Source organism: Herpailurus yagouaroundi, unplaced genomic scaffold (assembly GCF_014898765.1).
Source record: "Herpailurus yagouaroundi ecotype Mexico unplaced genomic scaffold, PumYag 198, whole genome shotgun sequence".
NCBI lineage: Eukaryota > Metazoa > Chordata > Mammalia > Carnivora > Felidae > Herpailurus > Herpailurus yagouaroundi.
This window is the reverse complement of record NW_024412429.1, coordinates 22424866-22448661: the sequence shown is the minus strand read 5'-3', so window position 1 is coordinate 22448661 and position 23796 is coordinate 22424866. Positions and strand designations below refer to the sequence as shown.

The 23796-nt window shown below is 41.4% G+C and overlaps 1 protein-coding gene and 1 non-coding gene across 5 annotated transcripts in view; both read left to right on the top strand.

Annotated features, from left to right (window-relative positions):
• The window catches only part of STX11 (syntaxin 11), a 48018-nt gene extending 24807 nt beyond the window's left edge, over positions 1-23211 (top strand). For 3 of the 4 annotated variants that reach the window (XM_040448958.1, XM_040448960.1, XM_040448959.1), the window contains one exon: positions 19934-23211. In XM_040448958.1, the coding sequence (XP_040304892.1) occupies positions 19934-20802 (869 nt within the window). In that variant the 3' untranslated portion in view covers positions 20803-23211. Of the gene's footprint in view, positions 1-17622; positions 17648-19933 lie in introns of those variants that run through there. The other variant, XM_040448961.1, reaches the window with a different exon arrangement.
• LOC121013528 (small nucleolar RNA U13) lies at positions 5193-5296 on the top strand. Its single transcript, XR_005782764.1, has one exon. It is a non-coding gene; the product is annotated as a small nucleolar RNA U13 (small nucleolar RNA).
• Positions 23212-23796: the final 585 nt, after the last annotated feature.

Sequence of the window (23796 nt, the reverse complement as noted above, 5' to 3'; positions counted from 1 at the left end):
CTGGCTGAAGTCGGACGCTTAACCGACTGCGCCACCCAGACGCCCCAACAGTAGATGTATTCATCAAAATAGCTACCTTTGCCTTAAAAAATAGAGACTGGAACATAAGACTGGGCTGTTTAAGTGGGCAAGTTTGGATTTGCATAGGGGATGGGGAGGGGCAAGGGTCATCTCTGATTGGAGAGCATGTCTAGAAGGAGGACAGGATAAAATGGCCATAGTGTAGTTTCTTTAGGCCGCAATAAGTTGAAAGCAAACATCTCAGTTCTCATCTACAAATTTTACTATTGATGTTCACGGAAAGCATGTATGTTCCCCACCAGGAGTAGAAGCCTAAGCATTGCCTTGGTTGAGAATTCACTCACTGTGTGTCAGGCATCTTACCGAGTGCTCCTTGAGATTGGTGGTGTTATTCCAATTTGCTTAGAGCTGGGAGTCCAGTGCAGGTTTATTTGACTTTGCAACCGCTTTTAATTTTTTTTTTTCAACGTTTATTTATTTTTGGGACAGAGAGAGACAGAGCATGAACGGGGGAGGGGCAGAGAGAGGGAGACACAGAATCGGAAACAGGCTCCAGGCTCTGAGCCATCAGCCCAGAGCCCGACGCGGGGCTCGAACCCACGGACCGCGAGATCGTGACCTGGCTGAAGTCGGACGCTTAACCGACTGCGCCACCCAGGCGCCCCTGCAACCTCTTTTAAATGCACAGCTATTATATCTCTGTGTCATAGTTGACACCAAGTATTGAAACTAAGAAAATTTTTGTCATTGCACAGAAAACTGAAGATGTGTCTCCCTTATCATCTTCATAGTCCTGTCTTTAAATGTGTCAAAAATCAGGAAGTTGCCTAAGTCAGTTTTGGTTTCAGCTTTAAATATTTCAGGGGTCTATTTCACATGTCTGGATTTTCATGTCTTTCTTTAAAAGTGCTTTCTATAAGCTTTTTTTTTTTGTTGCCGTTGTTGCTTATCTTAAAAAATACTTTTAAGGAACTGAGACCACATCTCTTTTGCTCATTGGGCTAACCTTGTCCTCTCATATTGCCTGGCACATAGTAGGTGCTCACTAAACACTTGTTGAAGAAACGTGTAAGTCTGTCACAGTAGCCCATGCAAACGCACGTGTCTTGATTGATGTGCACAAGAACAGCAATCATAGCCTATTTTATGAATGTTACTTAAAAGCAGCTAACAGGATGCCCGACTTGTTTTACACAAATAAAATAAGCCTAACGTGCCATCGTTTGTATGCTGACATATGTATTTTAGCTAATAAGATTGAGATATTTTATTATAATGTTAAAATCGAATTATCATGAATGCTCAACAGAAAGTTAGGATATTTAAAATTCTACGCATTTTATGGTTGTTGAAATTATTCTACGCGGGTATTGACAGTCTGTGCATAGGAGAATAGATCCAGTTATTCTTCAGTATATGATTTTCTGCAATTTTGGACAGGTAGGAGTTTATCTCTTGATTCCAATTATGACTGTTACCAATATCACTGTAAAGATTCAACTTTCCTTTTATCCAAAATAGAAGCTCTGAAATAAGGGAAAGTTTAAATTCTGTTAATATTAAAAGGTCAACACCTTTAGCTGTTGATTCTACATAGCAATAAGCAGCATGGCTTTTTTGTGGAAGAGTTTATATTGGGGTAAATGTGTAAGAAATTTGATCAGATCCTGCTTTTTATTTTGTTAGTTTTGTTTTGCAAGGAGCCGCTGTTTGTCTTCTTTGATAGGCAAAATGTAAGATACTCACCATGAAATAAAAATTTTCATTGTAAATGAGTTTGTTTCCTTGGCCCTCCTTCATACAGTGAATGAAGAACATCTGGGGTGCCTGGGTGGCTCAGTTGGTTAAGCCTCTAACTTCGGCTCAGGTCATGATCTCTCAGTCTGTGAGTTCGAGCCCCAGGTCAGGCACTGTGCTGACAGCTCAGAGCCAGGAGTCTGCTTGGAATCTGTGTGTCCCTTGCTCTCTCTGCCCCTCCCTTGCTTGTGCTCTGCCTCTCTCTCTCTGTCTCAAAAATAAATATTAAAAATAAAAAAGAAAAACATCTAATTCATACTTTCTTGTGGTTCTGAGTAAAATTAGGGCATTAATATTCTGTCTCCTGAGTAATCAGAATAATACAGAAACTGGTGATAGAATAGTTGTGTGGTTTTATAGGATGGTTTTAGATCACGTGGTCTGTATATGTTTTCTAAGGAGTAGTACTTATAGTATTTTGAATAAATAATCTGGTGAAATAAACTATGCATGGCAATGGTGCAAAATAATAATGTCTAATACCATGTTTGTAAAATAGTTTAAAATTTTTAGAGTGATTTTGCATGTATTATTTACATCATTTAATGATCCCCTCCCCCCACAAAGACCCTTATGAGGCAGGTAGTGTCATAACCATTTTATAGGTGAGGAACCTGACACTGGGAGTCATGAGATGTTTTGCTCAACTTTATACAGCTGGGGATGGAAGTTGGCATAAGTCCTCTGACAGTTGGCTGAGTACCCTCTCTCCCACACCACATTTGCCGTCAGGACTCATATCAGTGGGCTGAGGAGCCAGACTTTTCCCTACATGTTCCTGTATCCAACTGAAAGGCAAAACAAAGCCCACCACTACTAAGAACAAAATTTTACTAGTGGGGTGGGGAATAGGGCTTACCTTTCTGAGACATACATGAGGGAGATGTTCAATGGATGTTTACTGAATTAAAATTGTTAATCTGGAACACCTGGGTGGCTCAGTCAGTTAAGCGTCCAATATTGGCTTAAGTCATGATCTCCCGATTCACGAGTTTGAGCCCCATGTCAGGCTCTGTGTTGACAGCTCAGAGCCTGGAGCCTTCTTGGGATCTGTGTCTCCCGCTGTGATTCTGCCCCTCCCCTGGTCATGCTCTGTATGTGTGTGTCTCTCTCTCAAAATAAATAAACAAATAAATACATTAAAAAAAATTTTTAATTGGTAATCTGCTCCCCAAAGAAAACCTGGTCGCTGACTTTATAAACTCTAAATCTTGAAGATGTCAGTCCTCAGACCGACTTAGTCACCTCTAGACTCTTTCACAATCTCTGGGGTATGTGAAATTGGGGAAACCATTCTGAGACTCTTAAATGTGAAAGTAAAACAGGAGGATTCTCTTTCTTTTTAGAACTTCCTTCCCCTTTCCAAGTTGTCTTCATTGTTCCTGATTTCACCTGCACAGAAGTGGTGGTGGTACAGAGTACAGCAGGACCTGCCTGTGAGCCTGTATCCCTGAGGGAGGCCCCAGGTGGGAAGAAACCCCAGGCACTCCTATGGTTTAGCAAGAAGCCATTGCATATGTCACAGGGTCAGGGTCAGTGCTGAAGCCTGCATCTTAAGTATTCACAACTCTATAAATAGAGAAGAGTCTGGAAGAAAATGTTTTAGACTTATCCCTGGTTATTTTATAGAGTTACATATAGTAGCATTAGAGGATATGAATTCTTAAATTTCCATTCTGTATCATTTGACTTCTCTTCCTCCTCCTTCTTTAAAAGAAAGAGCATGTGTTGCTTTCATACTCAGAAAAAAGAGATTTTACAGTGAAAGAATTGGAACAAAATTATTTAAAACCCTAAATAACACAGTAATGCACAGATATTAATGTTTACTTACAATTGTAGGCGAGATGGGTAATAAACTGTTGATACTGTATCAGTAAATGCACTGTTTATACTAATGGTTGCTGAACATCCTTTGGGTTTTTGAGTGAATTAAAAATCACAGAAGAGACAATAGCAAGTAGCATATGCAGAGAGCTTACTCGACCCGGCACTCTTTGAAGAGCTTTATGTGGATTGTCTCATTTAATTCTGTCCACCATCCCATGCAGAAGATATTTCTACCTGGGGAAGATAAGGTGGAGAGAAGAAATGTGACATAAGCGGAGGTTTGAAAAGCACTCATCTATTAGGTGTTGCCCTCTCTCACTTCTGGGAATCCTGAAGGCAGTGAGGCAGTCCAGGCTAGACCCAGGGGCGGATTGCCAGTCTCCTACATTTCCCGGAGTGTCTGTGGAATTTGAAGCAGATTCTACAACTCTGAAAAGAAATAAACTGATTCCCTTTAACACGCTGAGAGATTAATAGGGTCATCATCAGTTTCTGATGCTCCTTAGAAAACCTCGATCACATCGCACTAATTTTTATTCTTTGTAGCATGATAGCCAGAAACGTCTCCGGTCCCAGATGACAAAGGAAGGTGTGGGAAATGGCAGTAAAGTCATGTTTGGAAGGCGCATTTTGTCTACCCAGTGTTCTTTATTTTGGCAATCTGAATGGCAGACTTGTGATACACTTGAAACCATCTACCTCCATTTCAGAACTGGCTCTTCAAGTTCTCAGAATCTCTTATCAGACTGAAACTCAGCCAAGGTTAAAAGTGCCTGGTCTCTTTGCACTGTCCTACCCCCACTGTTCAAGAACTCCTACTTAGCACCCTTCATTACTAAACGGTTTCTGCAGGCCCTTTCTTGCAGAGGCTGCTTGTGTGTGAGATAACCTTTTTTTAGCATCTTTTTTTTTTCTCTCTCTCTTTACTATGATTATGACCACAGTCTTCAAAAGGAAAGAAAGGCTGTCCTCAGACATGGTAAGAGACACATGCTCCTTTCTGGGTATGCTTTATATTAATGTCTGTGTACAATATGAACAGAATATTGTAAATGTGCACTGCATTAAAATCCAAGTAGGCAAGGGAGCCACGATCACCAAGTAGGGGACATACACCATCAGGACAGTTCATTGGTCCATGCTACTTATGTTTGTATTTTAAAACTCAGAGCAACAAACTTTCATTTTATTTTATTTTATTTTATTTTATTTTATTTTATTTTATTTTTAAATTTTTGTTTAATGTTTATTTATTTTTGAGACAGAGACAGAGCATGAGCAGGGAAGGGGCAGAGAGAGAGGGAGACACAGAATCCGAAGCAGGCTCCAGGCTCTGAGCTGTCAGCGCAGAGCCAGACGTGGGGCTCGAACTCACGAACTGTGAGATCATGACCTGAGCTGAAGTCGGACGCTTAACCGACTGAGCCACCCAGGCGCCCCCAAACTTTCATTTTAATGCCTGAACATTTGCTTTTTAAAAATTATGATTTATCCAGGATTTATGTCATTCTCTTAGGTTCTCTTTAGAGGAGAGGTGGTTTGAGATCCTCTTGTAGGTCATAAGCATGATGATTGGGTGCTCACGCTGTTTTGTGACATGCGCCACCCTTAAACCTTGTTACGACGTCAGCACATTACCTGTCTGACGTGAAAAGAAAGAAGAGATGGTTTGTCAGTATAACTAACCACCCCCCAAATCATACTGTGATTTCTTACAGTCATAGGATTAGATGAGATAATTCATATAAAGCTTCCACAGCACTGTGTGGCAGAGAGTAAGTCCTGGGTGTTTCTCTCACTCGGGTCGCCTGAGCTCAGTCATATAGAGGCAGTGGTGTGTGAGCTGGGGGCTGCCTCTCTCTCCGTGTGGTCCTCATCCTCCAGGAGGCTGGCCTGAGCCTCCACGTGGCGGCTTCCATGTTCCCCACAGCAAGAGAGGGCAAGCCCCAGTGTGCTATGCTCTTCAAGCCTCTGTTTGCATCATGATTTCTACTGTTCTACTGTCCTCTTTCTTCTTTCTTTCTTTTTTTATTTTTTCAATATATGAAATTTATTGTTAAATTGGCTTCCATACAACACCCAGTGCTCATCCCAAAAGGTGCCCTCCTCAATACCCATCACCCACCCTCCCCTCCCTCCCACCCCCCATCAACCCTCAATTTGTTCTCAGTTTTTAACAGTCTCTTATGCTTTGGCTCTCTCCCACTCTAACCTCTTTTTTTTTTTTTTTCCTTCCCCTCCCCCATGGGTTTCTGTTAAGTTTCTCAGGATCCACATAAGAGTGAAACCATATGGTATCTGTCTTTCTCTGTATGGCTTATTTCACTTAGCATCACACTCTCCAGTTCCATCCACGTTGCTACAAAGGGCCATATTTCATTCTTTCTCTTTGCCACGTTCTACTGTCTTCTTGATCAGAGCAAGTCTCATGGCCAAGTCCACATTCAAAAGGTAGAGAAATAGACACAACTTCTTGCTGAGAAGTACAGCTAAGAATTTGTGGCCCTTTTTGTACAATCATGTGTGGTCTGCCTCTGGCAAAGTTTGTTCACGTTTCTCCTATGCTCCCCTTCACCCTGGGATTCCCAGAAGTCTCATATTATGGCATCAGCTTCTAAGTCGAGACTTATCCATGATCTGCATTAATCTGGACACAGATGGGACCCCTGCAGGTACAGCTCTTTTAATGTTTCCCCATACACACCTAACCTATAATGATGAAATAGGGAAAGGACAACCAAAATACGTAATCCGTTAAAACAAAACCAGAAGCACATTAACAGGATACACAACAATCGCAGTTCCACGGCAATTCTGTCCGGGTCCATGTTGCTAGGTCCCTCCATTCCTAGGCCAGGGGGTGGTTGATTAAGACCCAGTTCTGCTTCTCAGGACTAGTTCACTGATACCTATTTTCTCCCCTGCTCTTGGCTCCACCTTCTGAAACATTCCTCTTTTCCCATGAGAAATGGCTTATTTCTGCTTCTAAATAGATTCTTTAGCCTACTTTCTGTTCATAGAAAAGCAGGCACCCAGAGGCCTCTTTCCTCTGAATGGTCTCTGTCTTGTTTCTGTATTTATCAGTAAAACTCTCTTTAAAACCTGGATTTCCCATGAGGCGCCTGGGTGGCTCAGTTGGTTAAGTGTCTGACTTCAGCTCAGGTCATGATCTCATGGTCTGTGAGTTTGAGTCCCGCATCGGGCTCTGTGCTGACAGTGCAGAGCCTGGAGCCTGTTTTAGATTCTGTGTCTCCCTCTCTCTCTCTGACCCTCCCCCACTCATGCTCTGTCTCAAAAATAAATAAACATTAAAAAAAAAAAAACCAACCTGGATTTCCCAAGAATCCCATAGAGTCCATGCCCCTAAAACCACTTCCCCATTTGTTTTCAAGACAGATCTCTGTTTACTTTGGGCTGAGTGTCAGGCTGCCATGAGGTAATAACACCTTTGGGAGTCTCAGAGCGCTTCTCTTGCCCAGCTGAGAAGGCCTTCTAGGCACCACATTAAATTTTACAAAGGTCTTGAGGTGCCTGGGTGGCGCAGTCGGTTAAGCGTCCGACTTCAGCCAGGTCACGATCTCACGGTCCGTGAGTTCAAGCCCCACGTTGGGCTCTGGGCTGATGGCTCAGAGCCTGGAGCCTGTTTCCGATTCTGTGTCTCCCTCTCTCTCTGCCCCTCCCCCGTTCATGCTCTGTCTCTCTCTGTCCCCAAAATAAATAAACGTTGAAAAAAAAATTTTTAATTTTACAAAGGTCTTTACTCTGAAGCTACTTCTTACTATAAAAATCTTTTCTTCCAGTTGAAGACACTAGAGGTAAACGGTTTTATTTTCCAAACTCATGAATTCTGGCTCTTCTCTGTTTTCTCTACATAATGCTTACTAATTAGATCACTCTGTTTTCTTGGTTTTTTGTTTTTTTAAGCTCATGTCTCCCTTGCAGAACCTTATATGCAGCTAGAAGCACTCAACGAACCTTTTCAGCCGTCTGCCTGGAGAGCTTTGCAGCTGGATCCAACATTCACTGTGTGCATTTTCGATCTTTTGTGCTGCCACAGGCAGTGGCTTTGCCCATTGTCTTGCTGCTACGTCGTAATGTGTGCTGTCTTTCCCCTGACTGCTGCAGTCTCCTCATCACCTTCCCCACCTCCACTAACATTTTGCCCACTGCCTGGTCCCAAAGCCATTGCTGAATGTTTTAGGTTTTTGTTATCGCAGTGTGCTACTTCTAGGTACCAGTTTCTGTATCAGGTAGTTTTTGCTGTGTTGCACTGGGGCTCCCCATGGCAAAGCCCTTTTGCACAGTGCTTTCCAAGACGCTACTTACATCATCATATTTGCTCTTGTCCCAGTGGCCAAAGCAAGTCCCTAAGCCACAAATTTGAGGAGTTGAGAAATAGTCTATACGTCTTGACTGGAAGAGCTGCACAGAATGTGCAGTGAATTTTTGTTTCAATCTTCCACAAAGAATATGTACAAATTTGGAGAAAGAGAATGGGGCACTTGGGAGGTCGGGTCAGGAAAATAGCATGTGAACGGACGGTCATCACATCATGGAAATGATGACTATGTGGTATTAAATTAGTAAAATTAATAGCAATTATTTATCAAGTTTCCTTTATCGAGGTTCCAGTATACGCCAGGCTCATGAAAATGCTTTATATATGGTAGAATCTTTTTGCTATCAATGGAAATGTCTATTCCATAAGAGTTTTCCCCCCTTGCTAACAGCCATCTCTTCACCATTATTTGTAGGTTACTTAAATACAATGAGCGTTTCTTTCCTTATCTTTAAAACTAAGGTATGGTGCAAGATAGTCACTAAAGTCTTTTTCTGCTTCTCTGATTTTATCTGACATAATTATGGGGTTGATTGAGGAGGAAACACAAATCACTTCCCTTTATCCATCTCATTTCCATACCAATGGAAATAGAAGGAAAAAGCACCCAGAGGCCAAAGTGTTACTTCCGTTATCAATAAAGACCAGGTTGGAGGAAGTGGCTTCATTGGTGGGGAACTCTGCTGTATGTCCTTGAACCTAGAATTCGATGGACTTGCACTCTGCAGCAGTTGACCTCTGCACTCCCACCCAGGAGCAGAGCAAAAGAGAACACCAGTTCTCGGTTCTCGGTGGTAAGCCGACTTTCAAAAGCCCATGGGCAGCTTCTCCTTCCAGATTCACCAACTGGATAAGCAACTCTGTGCCTCTTGGCTGGCAGAGGTGGAGAGAGATGTCTACAGGGAGGGAAATGTCCAAGTGATGACAAATGTTTCTTCTTAACAACACATACCACATACCCTCCCTCAACCCCTTTTTATTTATTTATTTAAATTCAAGTTAGTTAACATACAGTGTAGTCTGGGCCTCAGGAGTAGAACCCAGTGATCCATCCCTTACGTATGATACCCAGCTCTCATGCTTAATGCCCATCACCCATTTAACCACCCCCCTCCGCCTTCAGGAACCCTCAGGTTGTTCTCTGTATTAAGAGTCTCTTATGGTTTGCCTCCCTCTCTGTTTTTATCTTATTTTTCCTTCCCTTCCTTTATTTTCACACAGCTTCAGCACAGGATTGAGTGGACAGAACATGAACATAGGATCTGGACAGATGTGGGCTTAATTCCCAGCCTTCTTAACTTACTGATGGGCTGAATTGGATAAGGAACTTAACTTTTCTGGGATCCAGTTCCTAGTCAACTGAAAATTTTGTTACCTTCTTCACAAAGTTATTGTGAAGATTGTTGATGGACTGCGTATCAGTTGTCTGGTACACAGACTGACTCATGTTGGACACTCAGTTTGTCACTGACATTAGTTTTTCCTTCCTTTCTTTACTTAGTAGGTTTGCTTCCAGAGGGCTGCTGACCCACGTGCAGCTTACCGTTGCTAAATGCTTGGCTTTTATCTAATTTCTTACCAAATTTCTGCTACAACCTGTAAAGGGAATGAGAGGAATATCAGTGGCAGTATATATATGGAAATATCTGAGGAAAGGTTTGACATTTTAACCCTGAGGCAAGAGAAACATTTGGAAACAAATGAAAGTGTATCACCACAGAGTTCAATGTTAGTAATGACAATCTGAGTCATCAATAAATTGTATCCAGTATCCTCTCTTTAAGGAATGAAATACATCAATGTATTTTTTACAAATGTATATTTATTTTTGAGAAAGTGCGCACACGCGAGCACGCATGGAAGCAAGTAGAGGAGGGGTAGAGAGACAGGAGACACAGAATCCCAAACAGGCTCCAGGCTCTGAGACATCAGCCAAGAGCCAGACGCGGGGCTTGAACCCACAAACTGAGATCATGACCTCATGACCCAAGCCCAAGTCAGATGCTCAGTGGACTGAACCACCTAGACACCCCTATCAACGCATGTTAGAAGAGGATTTCCAACAACAAAATGAGTGAGCACCTTTCACATTTGAAGGGAGAGTTTCAATTAAGTAAATGTCACTTACATGGAAAAACCTGCATTGATGATGTTGGATAACTGAGATTTTTCTGTGCGGGTGTAAAAACTGTCAACTAAAAATAGCAATTTGTTTCCTTGAAGAATTGAAGAGGAGTAAACAGCCAACAGGATTAGAATCAGTGGCTCATAGGACTTTGTCTACGAGAAAGAGAATATGAAAAAAACATGTAAAAATTCTGTGAGATTGTCCTTTAACCGACATTATGAGTTGGGAAAGAAAAGGTCATTAATGATTCTCAAAAACTCGATCGGTTTTCCTTTTTTAAAAAATACCCCATGGAATAGTTATAAAATATGAAAGTTTAATCAAAGATATATTGGACTCAACATTTATTCCCCTTGATGTTTTCTTCCTACATTTATTCCCCTTGATGTTTTCTTTTGTCTTTCCTAGGCACAAGTTTGGTTCACATTCCAGGGCCAAAGCCAAATCAGTCATAGGATACAGCAGCTGTTTTTGTTTGTAAATGTTAATACAGATAAGACTGGAAAAACTTGTACAGGTGATTTGAACCTTGATCCCGGAGTGCTCTTCTCTTTCACTCCCTCCCTCACCAAACTCATTCGTTAGGTTTTCCTCTGTTATCACTTTCATGCTCCTGACTGTAAAACTCGTATTTCCAAGTATCAGTGCTTTGTTGTTTCAAGCACTTAGGTCAGTCCTAACTACAGTGAATCAGTTATAAGAGAATTATCTACCAATGTTAATTCCGTGGACTTTTGGCAAGTTGTGATGAGTTACTCCTGCCTGATAGAGTAACAGAGGCTCTAATAGCCAAACATTGCAGTGTTGTTGGGGAAACTCTTGATGTAAGGAAATTATTATGAGAAAGTAGGTGATGGTTCTAATGGTGAAAAGATTTTCATGTGTTCATTCAGATCTAGGTTATTAGATGCGGATAATTGTTGCAGCTACAAAACCTCAACTAGGGAAGGGGATACGGTCTGAATGCTCGTGTCCTTCAAAATTCACATGTTGAAATCCTAATCCCCAGTGGGACTTTGGAAGGCAGTTAGGTCATGAGGATGAGGTCTTAATGAATGGGATTAATGCCCTTATAAAATTAGCCCCAGAGAGTTTGCTTGGCCCTACTGTATTGTGAGGACTCAGCGAGAAGACAGCCATTTACGAACCGGGAAGCAGGCCACACCAAGAGACTTGCTGGCCCCCTGATCTCAGACTTCCAGCCTCCAAAGCTGTGAGAAATAAATTTCTGTTGTTTATAAGCCACCCTGTTTGTGGTATGTGATAGCAGTTCAAACGCACTAAGACAGGAAACAGTTCCCAGAAGATTAAAGATTTCAAAGCGTTCACTATAAGTCTCTGGAAAAAGAAGCTAGTGTAGCTTTTGTGGTCACATTTTCTGGATTCAGGCCTCAGCTCCACATTTATGAAATTTGTGATTTTAAGCAAGTTGTTTAACTCATTAGGCCTCAAGTTTCCTCTTCACCTGTAAAAACAGGGATGACAATAGGGCCTCAAAGGGATTGCACGGTGCTTGGTGCTGTGTTGGGCACTCTACAAATACCTGATAAATGTTAGCCATAGAGCAGAATGCAGATGCAGATTTGAATACAGGAGTGGCTGCTTTGATGTACAGTGTGTATCTGCAGAATGCATTCAAAAGCATATTGCTGTAAGTAAAATCCCCACTGGTTGTTTATTGGCCATGCATATCAGACTGCCCTCGCTTCAGACACTGGCCAAAAAGTATGATTGAGGGAACTGAAAAGCAAAGATTTCAGGGAGCATCAAACGAGTAGAGTGATTGAAAAGTAGAGACTATCTGCTCTTTTAGATTAGATTCTCCCAAAATGCTTTGGAAAAACTCTTGGCTTTGCTTTAGAGAGGAAACACGACATTTATTATTATTTCTTCTAGCCTCAGAGTTTTATAATTGTAATCCATCTTGGCTCCCACTCCTCAGACTCTGAAATTGTGCTTTGAGTGAACCCCAAGAAATTAAATAATTGTGTTCTTGCCAATGCACTTTGGATCCAACGCAACTTTTTGTTTTAGAGCAGCAGCAAAAAGATAAGACCTTTTAGGAACTCTTTCTATTTTAGCCTATAATTTTCAGAAGTTCAGAGAATGATCTTTACCTCTTAGATGTGCCATTTTTTTTAAAATCAGGAAACAGAGCAGAATACCAGGTTTTACTCGTTTGAGTGAAATTATTTGTGGATCTGAATCCACCTGTTTGGGAAAGTACACTTGTTGCTGGTTAAGGGTTGTGTTCCTATGGTGTGTCCGGAAAGGTGACTGCTAACTTACTGTGACATAGGACCTACGGGACTCCTGGCCCCACCAGATGTCTGTGGTGCCGCTTGGACAGGAGGGACTGCACAAGGTGGCCAAGAAAGGAGTGTTCAAGGCAACCATACAGGGCTGTGCAGACTGCACCCCATACCCAGATGATTCGCCACAGAGAGAGACTAGAAATCCATCCCATGCCCAGTTCGCCAGATGCTGTGCCCTGGTGTAGGGCTGCATCGCTCAGAGAAGGGGGCACTCTTCTAGCATTCACGAGGATGTCATAGGGTCCCTGCGCAAAGGCTCATGAAGGTGCCATATGGAGCAGTGGTGGGCCTAGGCATAAAGACACATTCTGATTTGTAATCATCACTTTATGTTTACAAGACTTAAAAAATTGCTCTAAAACCAGGACTTAGGAGCTATAGATTGTACAATCTGAAAATAAGACCACGGGCACTTCATTATTGCAGTAAGGAGTCATTACTCAAAAGTCCTCATTTGGAACATCTATCTTGGGGCAGGATCTTTTTAGTTTCGTTAATAGCTATAACTGTATACAAAGCCTATGTGTGCGTATGTGTCTCTCTCTCTAAATGTGTTTTATTTAGTTCCTATTGAAACAAGAATCCTAAACTTTCTGAACTCAAGTAAAGAGAAATAAAGTCTCTAAAACATTTCTTTGTCATAAATACAGAAAGGACGGCCCTTCTGTGCTTTTGGGTTTGTTCCCCTCCTGAAATCTACAAGTTGAGTTTCATAATAAACCTCTCATGGTTGGTACATTGCCCTGCGTGGAATTGTGTATCCCCATGTCTGAAGTTTCTCACTGCTTGCAAAGATACTTTAACATATTGCTGTGAAACAAAGAAAGGTTTTGTTTTCTGGTAATAGGCGAAATTTGCTTAATGTATGTATTGCTTAATGTATAATGTATAGATTATATAAAGACCTTAAAAATTTTTTTTTCATGTTTATTTATTTTTGAGAGAGAGAGATAGAGCACAAGCAGGGGAAGGGCAAAGAGAGAGGGAGGCACAGAATCCAGAGCAGGTCCAGGCTCCGAGCTGTCAGCACAGAGCCCAATGTGGGGCTTGAACCTACAAACTGTGTATAGTCCTGAGATCAGGACTTGAGCCGAAGTCAGACACTGACTGAGCCACCCAGGCACCCCTATAGAGCCCTTTTAAATTGACTCCCTCTTTAAAGTTCTTACCTCCAAATACAATTGCATTCTGAAGTGCTGGGGTTAGGGCTTCAATATGTGAATTTGGGTGGGTTATACAATTTAGCTGTAACCATGTATGAATGGGTTTGTTCTTGTTCCCCTTAGAATAAGTAGGCGTAAAGTTTTTCTTTTATGATCAGAAATATAACCATGTTGTGTTTACAGAAATATGACCATGTGTTGTGTTTACAATGGTTCCCTTACAGGCGAGTAGGAACTTTCATAGTTGTTCTTTGTAGCATCGTATGTATGTATTATACCCCCCACTCATTGACCTTCGGAGGTATGCAGAGACCTACCTTCTGAATCTTTCATTTCCTGTCTTTCTGAATCTTTCCCTACTGAGTTTGTTCAAGATTGCCCCCAACCTGCTATTCTAAGTTGTCCAGAACTGCATTATATTCATGAATAAAAAACTGCCATGATAATTATCTATGGAATGGGTCACAAGTTTGGGTGTGCACTGGCATCACCTGGAGATCACCCTAAGTGTACTGAGTCAGAAACTCCAGGGGACCAGGCATCTGTACTGTTTGCGGCTCTCCAGAAGAGTCTATCGCTTCCTAAAGTGTGAGAACCACTGAGCTACCACCACTTCTCTGTTCCTATATATTTTTGTACATAAGTTCTGTCTAATTGCCCAGTGAAAGAAGGCTTAGGAAACTTCCGCTTCCTTCCCTGTGGGATCTTGTTCTCCAGACAGATGATATGCATGCCTGAAAAAGTTAGGAGACATAAGCAGATTTCTGGTAGTTGGCCATAAAATTTCTTTTGAATTCTTCATCTCTTTGTGAATCAAAGCACATTTTAGCATTATTTTAGCAACTTTATGAATACAGTTTACTAAAATTTATTACGTTATTCTTCGTCACAGTGAGATAGGAAAGTCAATAGAATTGTTTGATTTTCCCTTCTTGTTTTCCTTAGTTTCATTTTTAGGATCTCACAGTACAGAATCAAGCCACTGGATGTGTAGGTTAGTTTGAAGTTCTTTCTGTACCTGCTTCTATATTTTGGTGTGACTACAGCAAGGAATACATACATTTTAACCTTTTGGGGGACAGTCTTAGAAATAGCTTCTTGGTTGACATTTTTTTCTATTTTTGTTTTTTTCTAATTTTTTTTTTTATTTATCGGTTTTGAGAGAGAGAGAGGAAGCATATGAGTGGCGAAGGGGCAGAGAGAGAGGGGGACAGAAGGTCCGAAGCGGGTTCTGTGCTGACAGCAGAGAGCCCCCTGTGGGGCTCGAACTCACTAATTGTGAAATCATGGCCTGGGCCAGAGTCGGATGCTCAACTGACTGAGCCACCAAGGTGCCCCGTATTTTTGTGTTTTTTAAATTTCTTTTTTCTTTTTAATTTTTCCAAGTTTTTATTTAAATTAGAGTCAGTTAACATACTCAGTGTAATATTAGTTTCAGGTGTAGAATTTAGTGATTCATCACTTATGTTTGCCACCCACTGCTCATCACACGTGCCCTCCTTAATACCCATCACCTGTTTCACCCATCCCCCTGCCCACCTTCCCTCCAACCCTCTGTTGTCTATCGTTAAGAAGCTGTTTCCTGGTTTGCCTCTCTCTTTCCGCCCACCCCACGTTCATCTATTTTGTTTCTTAAATTTCACATCTGAGGGAAATAACATGATATTTGTTTTTCTCTGACTTGTTTTGTTTAGCATAATACTCTCTAGCTCCATTCACGTTGTTGCAAAAGGCAAGATTTCATTATTTTTGATGGCTGATCAAAAAGTAATTTTTGATTACTTTTTGATTATTACACAGTAATACTCCACTGTGTACATAGGCCACATCTTTTTTATCCATTCACCAGTCGATGGATACGTGGGCCTCTTTCCATAATTTGGCTATTGTTGATTGTGCTGCTATAAACATTGGGGTACATGTATGCCTTCAAATCAGCATTTTTGCATTCTTTAGGTAAATACCTAGTAGTGCGATTGCTGGATCATAGGGTAGTTCTATTTTTAACTTTTTTCGGGCACCTCCATACTGTTTTCCAGAGCGACTACACCAGTTTGCATTCCCACCAACAGTGTAGAAGGGTTCCCCTTTCTCTGCATCCCCATCGATACCTATTGTGTCCTGTGTTGTTGCTTTTAGCCATTCTGACTAGTGTGAGGTGATATCTCATTGTAGTTTTGATTTGTATTTCCCTAATGATGAGTGATTAGCATCTTTCTTTGTGTCTATTAACCGTCTGTATGTCTTCTTTGGAAAGATGTCTATTCATATCTTCTTCCTATTTTAAACTGGGTTATTTGCTTTTTGGGTGTTCAGTTTTATAAGTTCTTTGTATGCTTTGGATACTAACCCTTTACCGGATATGTCATTTCCAAATATCTTCTCTCCTTCCAAAGGTTGCCTTCTAGTTTTGTTGTTTCTTTCCTTTGCTGTGCAGAAGATTTTTATTTTTATGAAGTCCCAATAGGTTATTGTTGCTTTTGTTTCTCTGCCTCAGGAGTCATATCTAATAAGAAGTTGCTATGGCCAATGTCAAACAGGTTACTGCTTGTCTTCTCTGCTAGGATTTTGGTTGACTTCCTTGTAGTTTTCCTAATGCTTGCTCCCTGGCAGAAGACCTCTGGGTCAGTGGGAGTAACTCATCTGGGGTGGGTTGGGTCAGGTCAGGTGGGCAGGAAGGCAAGGTAAAGACCACCTTCTTGTCTACACCCCCATAGAGAATCTTTAATTCTCCACACTGTTTCTTTCTGTCTCCTTACCTGATTATGGACTTGAGCGTTCAGATGAACTTAGGCCTTCACTTGATTTAGAATCCATGCCTTTATGGTTTTGAGGTCTTGAGAAGGAATGACTACCTCTAAACATCTTCCTCCAAGGCCATTTTCTGTGTGATCAAAGTGTGTTTTTCTCTTCATATTATGAATGAGATGATTTCCCCCCAGTAGCTTTTTACTGGATTTAGGGTAGTAATACAGAGCATGGGACCTGTCTAGGACTAGTGGGAAACCAACAAACAGATTCCTGATGTTGTGGTGTGTGTTGCTTTACCTTAACCACCCAATTACCTTCTACAGTAGTGCCAACCAATTTTTGGCCAGAAAGCAAGGATGACACCTATTATTACCTTGGTCATCAAAATTCATCCATTCTCTGTACTGTCTACCTTTTGCATAGTGGACTGTATTAGATACTAACTTAAGCAGATAGATACATCTTAACTCCACACCTTCTAGCTGAAGCACTTTTCCCAGGTCACATCAGGTGTTAACTGATTGCAATGCATGTGTCTTAAAGAAGGACCTTAAGGAATTAATCCTTCAAGCAAATAATATTTATAGTCTTGTGGGATTTTATTTAATTATAAAATCTACAGGGCATCATAAAATTTTGGAAAACACAGAAAAGCACAAGGGAGTAATTAAAATCTTTCATGATGCCACAATTCAAAGAAAACAACTATTAACATTTTGACATATATTACTTAAGTCTTTGTTTCAGGATGTGTGTGTGGTTGTGCACAGGCTCTTCCCTTTACCTACCTTGTCTACCTGAGATGGTATTTACACTCCCATACTGTTAGACAGCCTCCTGAACTGCCGTAGTTTATCAGCCAATAGCTCATTTTTACACATTTAAAATATTTCTGAATTTCTGTAAAAACTGCATGGTGAGGGAGATACTTGCAGCAATGAGCTTCACACACTCTTGCATGTAGCCTTAGAATAAATGTATATGTGACAAAACAAATACACATTTTAAAAGCTTTTGATACAATTGCTAACCTCCCCTCCAGAAAGAGTCTATCAATTTTCTCTCCTACCAGCATTTTTTCAGAGTTCCCAGAATCCTCACCAATTTTTAAACATCATCATTTTTTTTTTTTTAAATCCTGCCAACTTGGTGGGGAAAAAAATCTCAGTGGTTTAATTTGCATTTCCTTGTTTATTAGTAAAGTCCATCCTGATTCACTTTTATATATTTCCTGAAGAAGTTTCATGTAGTGGTTAAGTGGGACTGCTCTGGGGCCCAGCTGTTCACTTCCTGGCACCCAAGGGTAGGTTTCTTAATCTCCCTGCGCTCACTTACCATCTCTGATAATGACAACACTTAGTTCATGGAGTCTGTATGAAGAGTGAAGAGAGTATCATGTGACAAGTACCTAGAAAGCACTTGGCATTACAGTAAGCACCTGATACATCTCAGCGCCTCTTATGTTCTGGAGCATTTATATTTCTTCGTGTAGGAGTTGCCTTTTCATTTTCTTTGTCTGGGCAAGTGGTTTGGTTTTGTTTGGTTATGGCAGAAGGTTTTAATGTGTTAAGTAGGTTAACCCATTACCTGCCATATATTAGTTTCCCCCAATTTGTGGTTTGTTTTTAAATTTTGTTCAAAGTGAGGAAATATTTGGATATTAGGAAATTCAAACTATGGGATGGCATCGTTTTGGTTCAGCCTAGGTCTTTTTTCTGCCCCTCAGTCCTGCCTCTGGAAGAGTCACTCCCCTATCACTGGGGAGATCGGGTATTGACTTTTGTCACCAGATAGCAGAAATGGCATTTTAAGCAGGATAATTTGTTATATTAAAAATCACCATCTTAGGGGCGCCTGGGTGGCTCAGTCGGTTGAGCGTCCAACTTCGGCTCAGGTCACCATCTCGCCGTCTCGAGTTCCAGCCGCGCATCGGGCTCTGGGCTGATGGCTCGGAGCCTGGGGCCTGCTTCCGATTCTGTGCCTCCCTCTGTCTCTGCCCCTCCCCCGTTCATGCTCTGTCTCTCTCTGTCCCAAAAATAAATAAACGTTGAAAAAAAAAATTAAAAAAAAAATCACTATCTTGGAATAAAACTTCTGCTTAATTTGTGTAAATAATGCGTATGGAAGATGAGAGGCTATGGTTAATATTTCACTCATTTCCCATTTATCACTAAATCCAACTTGTCAGCATTCCATGGCAAAATAGAATTAATTACTTCAATTTGGGAGAAGCTTTTAATTTGAGATCAAGATGCCTCAGAGATGGAGTATACATTACATGCTACTATGTTTTCCTTCTTTTCTGCAGATTATACAGCAGAAAGAATCTTTGTAGCCACAAAATCTTGTTCATGAGGGGAAAATGTTCATTATTTTGGCATATATACATGCAACTAAAAATTAAAAATGTTCACTCCCTGGAAAAAAATGGACATAGAGAACATTATTTTAACTTGCTAAGTAGAAAGATAATCAGAACCACCCTATGAAAACATGGAAATTCTGCTTGAGCTGCTGACTTGTTTCAAAAAGCCATTTAAAGTGGCATATATTGCTACTGTGTGATCGTTAAATGGGAGTGTGTTATATTATTGCTATGAGGGTTATGCATGATTGAAATTTCCCATATAAAAAAATGTTAAGTAGTTGTGTTAATGACGCTTAACCACTAAGGACCTTGGGGAAAACTGAATGTCTTTCATTTCTGACTCTTCATCTGGTTACGCTATGTGATTGCTGTCTAGATGTGTGTCGTCTTTCTGCTCACCTCTCTACTTATTAAACTTACATTAAACACTTAACTGCTTCCTTATCTCTTCACTTTTAATATCTTCCATCAGAATATATTCTCAGATTTTTTCCTCCCAAACACTCAAACTGAAGTATGTATCAATGAACAGAGGAGCAAGGGAATTTCAACTCTCAAATTCTGTACTGCCTTATTAGATTTTAGTCTTTATTTTGTTGTTTTACTCAAGTATGTTTTACTTTTATAGCATTTTTAAGAGAAAAAAATTTAAGTCATGATTTATATGGTAACTGTTTTAAGAATCGTCATGATGTATGGGATTGGGGATGCTTCCTGGTGCTGAAAAAGGCAACAAACAAACATCAAACAAACAAAAAACCAGAGGGCACTTAGAGCTAGCCCCACAGCCTTGTAAGTAACCTTGATTGTCCTTATTTAAACATTTTTATCCTTCCAAATCTTTTCTTCTTATTTTTCCTTATTCTCTGTCTGTTTTGATTTGCAATTATTGGAAAACATAAAGCAAGAAAAAGTGATTGGTTCTCAATGCAATCTAAAATTGTAAATTGCTGATTGAGTTCTGGGCACCTGTAATAATGAACTGCACATGCTTTATGGGCTATAAAGTATGACTGTGTTCATGCCTCTCTGTCATATTAGTCCTTTACTTGTAAGCAACATGTCAGAGAATATTTAGCTCCTTTAGTGTGTTAGTTACCTACACCCAGCGATAAAGAATTGGAAGTGCTGTGCAGAACATTTCTTTATTTTAAGCTTCAGTTCTCTCGATGCAAATATTGGACTCCTCTGGAGGAATTTAACCCCAGTCTCTACTTGCAGGCAAAATGAAGGACCGGCTGGCCGAACTTCTGGAGGTAACCAAGAACTATGACCAGCAGTTCCCAGACGGGGACGACGAATTTGACCCGCCCCATGAGGACATCGTGTTCGAGACGGACCACATCCTGCAGTCCTTGTACGGAAACATCCAGGACCTTCAGGATGAAAACCAGCAGCTGATGAACGACGTGAAGCGGCTGGGGAAGCAGAACGCCCGCTTCCTCACGTCCATGCGGCGCCTCAGCAGCATCAAGCGGGACACCAACACGATCGCCAAGGACATCAAGGCGCGGGGCGAGAACATCCACCGCAAGCTGTGCGCGATGAAGGCACTGAGCGAGGAGGCCGAGGCCCAGCACGGCGCGCACTCGGCGGTGGCGCGCATCGCGCGCGCGCAGTACAGCGCCCTCATGCGCACCTTCCAGCGCGCCATGTACGAGTACAACCAGGCCGAGATGAAGCAGCGCGACAACTGCAAGATCCGCATCCAGCGCCAGCTGGAGATCATGGGCAAGGACGTCTCCGGCGACCAGATCGAGGACATGTTCGAGCAGGGCAAGTGGGACGTGTTCTCCGAGAACTTGCTGGCCGACGTGAAGGGCGCGCGGGCGGCCCTCAACGAGATCGAGAGCCGCCACCGCGAGCTGCTGCGGCTGGAGAGCCGCATCCGCGACGTGCACGAGCTCTTCTTGCAGATGGCGGTGCTGGTGGAAGAGCAGGCCGACACGCTGAACGTCATCGAGCTCAACGTGCAGAAGACCGTCGACTACACGGGCCAAGCCAAGGTGCAGGTGCGCAAGGCCGTGCAGCACGCGAAGAAAAAGCCCTGCCGGACCGTCTGCTGCTTCTGCTGCCCCTGCCTCAACTAGCAGGTCGGCCCCGGCCACCACACCACACCGCCGACCGAAATGGCTGGGAAGCACACTGCGGGAGATTTGGGGGCCCTCTGCACCGGAGTGAGTTGCCCCAATCCTTCTGGACCTCTGTCCTCAGAGGAAGAAAAAATCTTGAGGTGCGAGAATTCCAGCCCAGCTTGTGTTTGGGAGGATGGCTGATGCCATCCAGTGTTTCTTCAGTAAAGCAGATCCCTACTGAAGTTGGGTGAGGTCATTATATGGCACATGGCACGCTTTTCCTCTTAACGGAAGCCAAATAAGGAACTGACGTTGCAGCTTACCGTGTAGGCTAAATGTCCAAGGCACGAACGCTTCCTAATGAAACTCCATGAGGAAGTCGGTTCTGCATCGGCTGGTGATGCGGCTGGTGATGGCATGAACTCATTGTCGAAACTTAAAATTCATTTACCTTATCCTGAAAGTCCCTTGGTTCTGTCCAGTTTCACAGGACATCGATCTTGGGGAAAACCGTACATCTTTCATTTCTGATTCTTCGTCTGGTTTATCCTGTGTGGTTCCTGCCTAGATGTATATCTTCTTTCTGTCCACCTTCCCTACTTATTAAAATCATATTTAACACTCATTATTTCCTTATGTTTTTCACTTTTAATATCTCCTGTCAGGATATATTTTGGATATTTTTAAGCACTGAGTTTTGAACAGGCACTCAAATGGAAGTATGTATCACTCACATTTTATATATTTTTCATAAATAATTTAAAACGTATCTTTTTATTTGATAATACAAATACACATAAATATATAAATGTAAAGGACTAATATTAATGCATGTACACAATGACCAATTAGTTTAACTTGACTTTTGTAAATATGGTCTATAAGTATCCAGAGCAGCACTTTTACTGGTCGTTGGTATTGGTTTGCTTGCTTGAGTTTACCTGACTCCCATCTCTGTGGTCTAGTTTGTGTCACAATTTTCTTTTGAACCCCTCTGCGTTGGTTATGGTGGTGGAGACAGGCATCAAAGGCTAAAATGCATACAGAACTACAGATAATAAAACAACATTCTTCAAACTATTACTTTTGTTTTACTGTGGACCATTTCTTTTGTGTACTGAAATGGAGTAACTTAAAATAAAATAATCTTTTTTTTTTCAATTTAGTTTAATAAACATTACATTATAATAACCCCTTTGTGTGTTTGTACCTTGACCGTTTAAATCTTACTTTTTCAGTTATTATTCTTAAGAATTCTTCTATTGGCTGCATTAGGCTGCAACATCTGGCTGGAACTCTGATTCAAAGGGGACAAAATGAAAAAGAATTAGCTTGTGGGTGTCTAGCTTTCTCTCCTGAGTTACTTAAAATAGCTTAGCAAATCGTCATGTTTTAGAAATTTGGTTTTGTTGGCAAACTTTGTAATGCCCTTACCCACATTTGCCATATTTTCTGTTTCTCTTCGGAGTCAACTCTTAACTGTTTTTACGTCATTATTTAATACAGGAGCAAGTTTACTCAGCAACCAAAACTCTCAGGTCCTGCAGACAGTGAAATTTTTAAAGGAATAGAAAGAAGAGTGTGTGAACTCTTTGAAACTCACTGACTAACCTGCAGATGCCCGTGAAAATCTAGCCCTGCGCCTAATTTTAATTTCGTGGTTAAATACGAGAATCGTGGAAACCAAGTTCCGCTGGGTTCCTCTCAGATGCCTCCAACTTTCTTTCTCAGCTCACCCAGGGATATGTTTCACCTTTAACTGAATTTCCTTTCCCTAAGGGAAAAAAGTCTTCACGCAGCTCCATTGCTCTTTCATTGTAAAGACGCGATATTATGAATACAAACCGCCAGCTAGTTTTCTCAAGACAGAATAGTTCATGAATTTGACTTGTTTAAACCCACAAAGCATTTCCTTTGCCTAGAACTAGTCATAAAAGTAAACGAGTTTGCAGGCTGTGTGTCTTTTTTAATTCCCCAAATTTCACAGTGGAAAATTAGGTAAAAAATACAGTTTCATATACTAAGAGATTAGTGAACTGTTGCTTATGACAAGGTAAGAATTTTTCTTCCTGCTTATTAGTAACTCTCTGAGTGTCACATAGTAGTTAAGAGCACTGATTCATGACCCCAGTTGCTCAGTTTAAATCCTGACCCTGTCGCACACTAGCTGTTAAGACTTGGGCACGTTACTTAACCTCCTTGTGCTTCAGTTTCCTCATCTGTAAAATGGACATCATAGGAGCTACTTCATACAGTTGTTGTACAAAGTAAACTCTATTTATGTTAATTATTGTTATGATATAACTTTCTGGTAGACTAGGAGAGCTGATACTGACTTAGTAAATTAATAGTTTTTCACTTCTGAGGGGAAATAACTGTATTTTTCTGTTGATAGTCTTTAATAAAATGGAATAAAGAAACCAAGACCTATCTTTTTTGAATATGAGGGCTTTTTTTCCTACAACAAAACACCATTTTCACAATGCATTTATATTCCTTCTTATATCGAAACACTTTCTGAAAAAGTAGTAGATGTTCCACTCGAAAAACAGTTAAGCAGGAAGCAGCTGCTCTGCTCAGTGTGGCAAGTGCTTTCCCCTGATCTTCCCAAGCTGTGAGTCAGAAAGCGTTCGCTTGTGGAGGCCAGGTCACAACAGACTAAAGGGAAGGGATTCGTTGGCTTTCCCCACATCCTGTCCTGTTTCCCTGCAGCCCTTCGTGGCTCTGACTGCCATGCCCAACAGTGTATGCAATGCTGGCCTTTTCCCTTGGAAAGGGTGCTCCAGTGCCACCAACAGGTGCATAGAGTTCGCTTTACCCAATCCCATGATGCTCTCTTGGTGAACTCTGAATGCTGGCCTTGGGCAAGAAGAAAACTTTGTGGCAAAGCTGCTAATTTTCATCCACTCACACCATTTAAGGTATAAAATGAAAGAACCAATCACAAAGAGCAACAGATCCTCCAGCGGCTGAAGGTGGAAATCTTTTTCTAAAGCTATTTTAACATAT